The sequence below is a fragment of the Benincasa hispida genome, chromosome 11 (genome assembly GCF_027475165.1).
Source record: "Benincasa hispida cultivar pf3 chromosome 11, pf3_genome.v1.1, whole genome shotgun sequence".
In the NCBI taxonomy this organism is placed as follows: Eukaryota; Viridiplantae; Streptophyta; class Magnoliopsida; order Cucurbitales; family Cucurbitaceae; genus Benincasa; species Benincasa hispida.
In genome coordinates, this window is record NC_143488.1 from 30,810,215 (window position 1) to 30,815,091 (window position 4,877).

At 35.7% G+C, this 4,877-nt stretch overlaps 2 protein-coding genes across 2 annotated transcripts; both read right to left on the minus strand.

The window, feature by feature from the left end:
- Nucleotides 1-1,113: 1,113 nt before the first annotated feature.
- On the minus strand, nucleotides 1,114-2,408 carry RGP5 (Alpha-1,4-glucan-protein synthase family protein). The gene has a single exon (XM_039049030.2). The coding sequence runs from the start codon at nucleotides 2,406-2,408 to the stop codon at nucleotides 1,347-1,349; it is 1,062 nt and encodes a 353-aa protein (XP_038904958.1). The 3' UTR covers nucleotides 1,114-1,346.
- Nucleotides 1,114-4,676, minus strand: LOC120091153 (UDP-arabinopyranose mutase). Its single transcript, XM_039049032.2, has 3 exons — nucleotides 4,379-4,676; nucleotides 2,664-2,793; nucleotides 1,114-2,568 (listed from the first exon to the last, which is right to left on the minus strand). Exons 1-3 carry the CDS (start codon nucleotides 4,490-4,492, stop codon nucleotides 2,549-2,551), a joined length of 264 nt encoding a protein of 87 aa, XP_038904960.1. The 5' UTR covers nucleotides 4,493-4,676; the 3' UTR covers nucleotides 1,114-2,548.
- Nucleotides 4,677-4,877: the final 201 nt, after the last annotated feature.

Consider the following 4,877-nt stretch of genomic DNA (forward strand, 5'->3'; position numbering starts at 1 on the left):
ATTTCTACTTTATCATTTCTATAAAATAAAAATATTTATACATAGAGATGGTTACACCCAAATAACAAAATACACGTGTACCTATTAATAATCAACAAATATAAAATTCCTCTAATACTTAAATTACACCATATGTGTTTGATTAATCTATATTCGGTACAAAAAGTCTTATTAAATGTAAATATTTAGTTCTATACTTATTAGTCAATATTTGAAAATTTTGAATACATTATTAGATATTTATTACACACTATTGAAAGTTTATAATTTTGTCAAGACTGTTTTTACACACTTTTAGTATATATGAAATTTTAGATTCTTTTTTAGTACAATTATAGAGATAAATGATCAAACTTTCAACATCTAAACAAAAAGATCATGCCAACTATCGTTGAGTTAAGCTCCAATATTTTGGATTACACTTCTCATTTAACATATTTTGTCTCCTAATGGAAGCTGACAAAGGAATCCTTGCTGGTTTAGCAACCACCAAGAGCTGGACACCTCAATAATTGTCTGATAGCTACTACAAATGGGGGTGTTGTAACTTTATTATTTATTATTATTATTTTGGTTTATTTCAAACGTAATACAGTTGTTAAGTTGTTGGTGGTGGGATTTCTTGTTGCAAAAAAAAGTTGAAAACTATTCAAGTTTACAAATTGTGTCGTTAAAATTTATATAATAATAACAATAACAATAATAATAATTGTTCCAAAAGTTTTCTGATAATTCTTCAAGTTTACTTACTTTTACAATTTCGACCTTTTTAGTTCTGGTCAGCAACTTATGTTCAATTAAATAAGCCACTCAAATTACTATGAAAGTTGTCTATCATAGATTAAAAAAGAAAAATTACACTAGAAAACCACTGCAATGTCATTTCAAGTTTAACACCTTTTGATATATGAAAGAGAGAACATAAAACATCTCGATAGATATTACGAGGAAACCACATTATGGCGACTTCCTTCGCCAATTTGTTAGTGCTCTGCACAAAAGCCCACAACTTATTCAAGCGAATCAAGCCTCTGCCAAAACAAAGACACATCACAAAACAAAATAATAGTAATAATAATGAAACACCACTCTGTTGGATCAAGCATGCAAGTCTTAGGAAACATAGATGTCCATTAGCCAATCAAATAACAAAATAGGTCGTTGTGTCTTCAATGATTCTGGGGTATTAAACATGTAAGGAAAGAAAAGAAAAAAACGGTGAAACAGTTCTTTTGGTCATTAGGAATTTCAACAGTTCTCGAGTCATTGTTACAGCAAGAAATCAAGGGAGCTTTCTGTTATTAATTGAATGGCTAAAAGAGACCAAACTCACTCATGAATTCCTCCTAATTGTCGCCAGGCAAAGAACCAGATCCAGCCTTCTTCCAAATCTCAACCCATTCGACCATGGATTCAGCAGCACGAGCAAACATCGGATTGGAACGACCAAGCTGCTCTCTTACTGCCTTTGCAATCTCGAGGAAACAAGCTTCAGCTGTAACTGCTGCTTCTGATAGCCTAAGAGTTTGAAAGAAGGGAACAACTTCTTCCATCAACTTCACCCCTTCCCACTCTTTTTTCAAGCTCTCTATAGCATTTCCTCTTTCATTTCTCCAAACATATGGCAGCCCACTTTTCACACCGAGCTTTAAGTGATCACATGTTACCTTAATGCATAATCCACACCATATATCTTCCATGGTTTCCCACCGAAGCTTTCCTTCCCCAGCCAATCTCAGTGCTGGACATAGAGCAGGACCAACCGCCTCTCGATCAAATGCAACATTGATTCCACTCACAGGCAACATTGCTCCGACTGGAATAGTGAGGACTGCATCAACAAAGCACGTGTTCCTCAGACTTGGCTTGAGGGCTTGTGTTGGTGCATCATAATCTGCTAGATTGAGCCACAGTCCACATGATAGACTACAAGCAACCCCACTTCTTAAGCTAAATGGGTAACCACGGACGAAGTCTGCTCCTTTCCTAAATGGATCATACAGTGTGTTGAAGAAGAAAGGAGTGGCCGGAGTCGAAAGGTTTGATAAGTGCTGCGCTACAATATCTATTAACAAGCCCTTATCATCTTTGGCTGGAACACAGTCATCATCAACTGAGATGATATATTTTTTTCTCGACATGAGGTAGCCAAAGTATCGGCAAGAGTAACCAGAGAATTTAATTGAATTGGAAGTACCAACAATTCTATCTATGTCTTGTAGAGAATAGACATCCACGTCGAAGCCATCTGGAATTTCAAGGTCCTCTTTGAGTTCAGGATCCTTGACAATAATCAAGTGGTATCGGGTGAAAATAGGTCTCCATTCATTCATAAATGATGTCAGATCAGAGTGGAGTGCTCCGATCACAATGTCAACTTCGCTATCCTTAATATTAAGCTGGGACATCTTTCAAACTTTTTAAGAAAATAAAAACAATGATCTGTGATATAATTTTGAATATATAAAAATACAGATTGGCAAGTCTCCTTAAAAGAAGCAGCTGAAGATTAATGCTCTAAAATGCAATCACAGCATATCATTGAATCCTAGAATTTTTCTGAACACCCTGCATCAAGTATTCAGTGTAAGGAAAAGAAATGGATAAACCCACAACAAAATCAATGAAGTAACAGAACATTGGTATATCTAGATTTTTCTTACTGGTAGGAAGAACAGGGGTGACAACTTGCTGGATATTGAATGCCTCAATGAGCAAAAGAACTTCATCTTTTCCACTTGCCACAAACAACTTTAAAATTCTCTCGTTTAATTTTCCAGCTCTTAAAGTTTCCTGCTTCATGAAAGTATTTCATCTACTCAGTAACTCTCAAGTCCTAGCCAGTAAAGAAGGCTCAACATAAAATATAGTGAAAAGAGATATCTAGCAGTGAAGCAATAATTTCAATTTTCAGTTTTCTGTACTATAACTCCAAGCAACTCTTAATGCACTCAACATTGAAAAAGTTGCTAGCTAATCAGCTATATTTATTGTATAGGATTTTTTAACATTGTGTACAAAGGTCTAACCACAGGAACTAATGGGGTATCCCCCTCAATCCCTTGGCCTTCATTTCCACATGCAATCATTATTACATAGAGATCCTTTCTTCGATACATGGAAATGGTTCCAGGGTCTTCCTTTTGGAAGATAAGCAGCTGCAAGATTTTTTTTTTATCCACTTTTTACCCTCAGCTCAATGCTGTATCTCTAGCTCATTTTCTACTATAGAAACGGCATCTCACAGGGTCTTCTCCAGAGAAAGAGATAATAAATTAGCCTCATTGCTATTATGATTGGGAACCTTTAGACCCTAATTTGCAAGCAAATGATTTCAGATTCTTTTCATGCATACACGAGCTAAAAACTAAGCCATCTAAAAAAGAAGATGACAAAAGAAAAAAAGATCAGACCCAGTTCCATCTGAAAAACTAAACCATCTAAGACGATCCGTGTTTAGTATGCATACATTAGCTAAATCCAAAAATTAGATATTCGGATGCACCCACTGATCCCTCTAGTTCCTATGATTATTTTGCGTCATTGTAATTTGAGCATTAGTCTCTTTTAATTTCATCGATGAAAAGTGTTTTATCCGTTTAAAAAGAAAAAGATAAAATCCAAAAATTAGTAATGAACGGCAAAAGTTCAACGTATTTCAACATCATAAAATCACATATAGACCATTCTAGATCCATTAATTGTAAATACACAAATTGATTTTTTAAGCTCATATAACGCCTTCTACACACAACAAGTTACAAATGAACCGTTGCTGTCTTCATTATTATTATTTGTTTTATTTTTAGAGGAACAAACAAATAACTGATTTCAATAAATACAATAATCGATGTTGTCTAGAATCTTCACATTCTGGCAAAGCAAAGTAAAAAGTCACAAAAACAAAATTTTAAATTAAGCAGAGATGAAAATATCACAATTGTCGCAACATCCATATCGGAGAAGATATGCGAAGCGTCGATATAATCATAAATACAGAATCATCCAAACTTCCATTGGCATTTCTACAAAACAAAACTCCACCCTCCAACTATTCAATCTTTTCACCTTTTTTTTTTTTTTCAAAAAAAACAACAGACCGGAAGAGGGTTGAGTCATAAATCTTGATGAAGCCACAAGATTGTAGATAGCGTTGACCAAATGTAATAAACAATCAACAAAAACCCAACTCCCCAATTCAATAAGCACCACGATCGGACAAATCCAAGATTCAAACATAGAACAAAAAAACCCAGATGAGAAAAAGCATCGAAGTAGAGAGTAAGTAGGAAATTAACACACACACGCTCAAATGCAACACAAAACCAAGATGAATTACACCATATCTATAAAATTAGAGAAAGCGAAAGAGAAGTACCAGGAAAAGGTCGAGGACGATATGATCAGGGAGAAAGGAGAGATCAGAAATACGAGAGAGATTATGGATGGCAGAATGAATAGTGAGAGACAAGAGGGATGGAGGGGTTGTCATTCAAAATATATATACAGATCATAATTTCTCTTTGCTGAGAATACACACACAATCTGTCTCTGTGTGAATCAAATTCTCTCTCTACAAGCCCATAGGGCAAGGAGTGAAGGACAAGGGAATTGGTCTAAGCTTTGTCCCGAGATTGGTGTCTTGCAGCAGAGACAACGCTGTGTATTCTCCGTCGCTGATCAAGGGACCGACATTTACTAGACTTTTTCTTCTCTCTCCGTACCTTACACGTGTGCTCAGGTGCTGGATTGGGCCTCCTGAATCTGAATTCTGGCCCATGGGTTCGGTCTTAAACGTAATCCGGATGGGCTTGTGGCCCAAATTAAAATAATGGACAGAAAAGACACCTCTTGGTCTATCTTCACCAATTGGCACA

What these genes read in the sequence shown, in the direction of transcription:
- RGP5 (XM_039049030.2), bottom strand. Translation starts at nt 2,408, where the DNA reads ATGTCCCAGCTTAATATTAAGGATAGCGAAGTTGACATTGTGATCGGA.
- LOC120091153 (XM_039049032.2), bottom strand. Translation starts at nt 4,492, where the DNA reads ATGACAACCCCTCCATCCCTCTTGTCTCTCACTATTCATTCTGCCATC. An exon ending in TCGTCCTCGACCTTTTCCTG is followed by an intron (nt 2,794 to 4,378) that starts GTACTTCTCTTT and finishes TTCATGAAGCAG; the next exon opens with GAAACTTTAAGAGCTGGAAA. An exon ending in CACCCCTGTTCTTCCTACCA is followed by an intron (nt 2,569 to 2,663) that starts GTAAGAAAAATC and finishes TACTTGATGCAG; the next exon opens with GGTGTTCAGAAAAATTCTAG.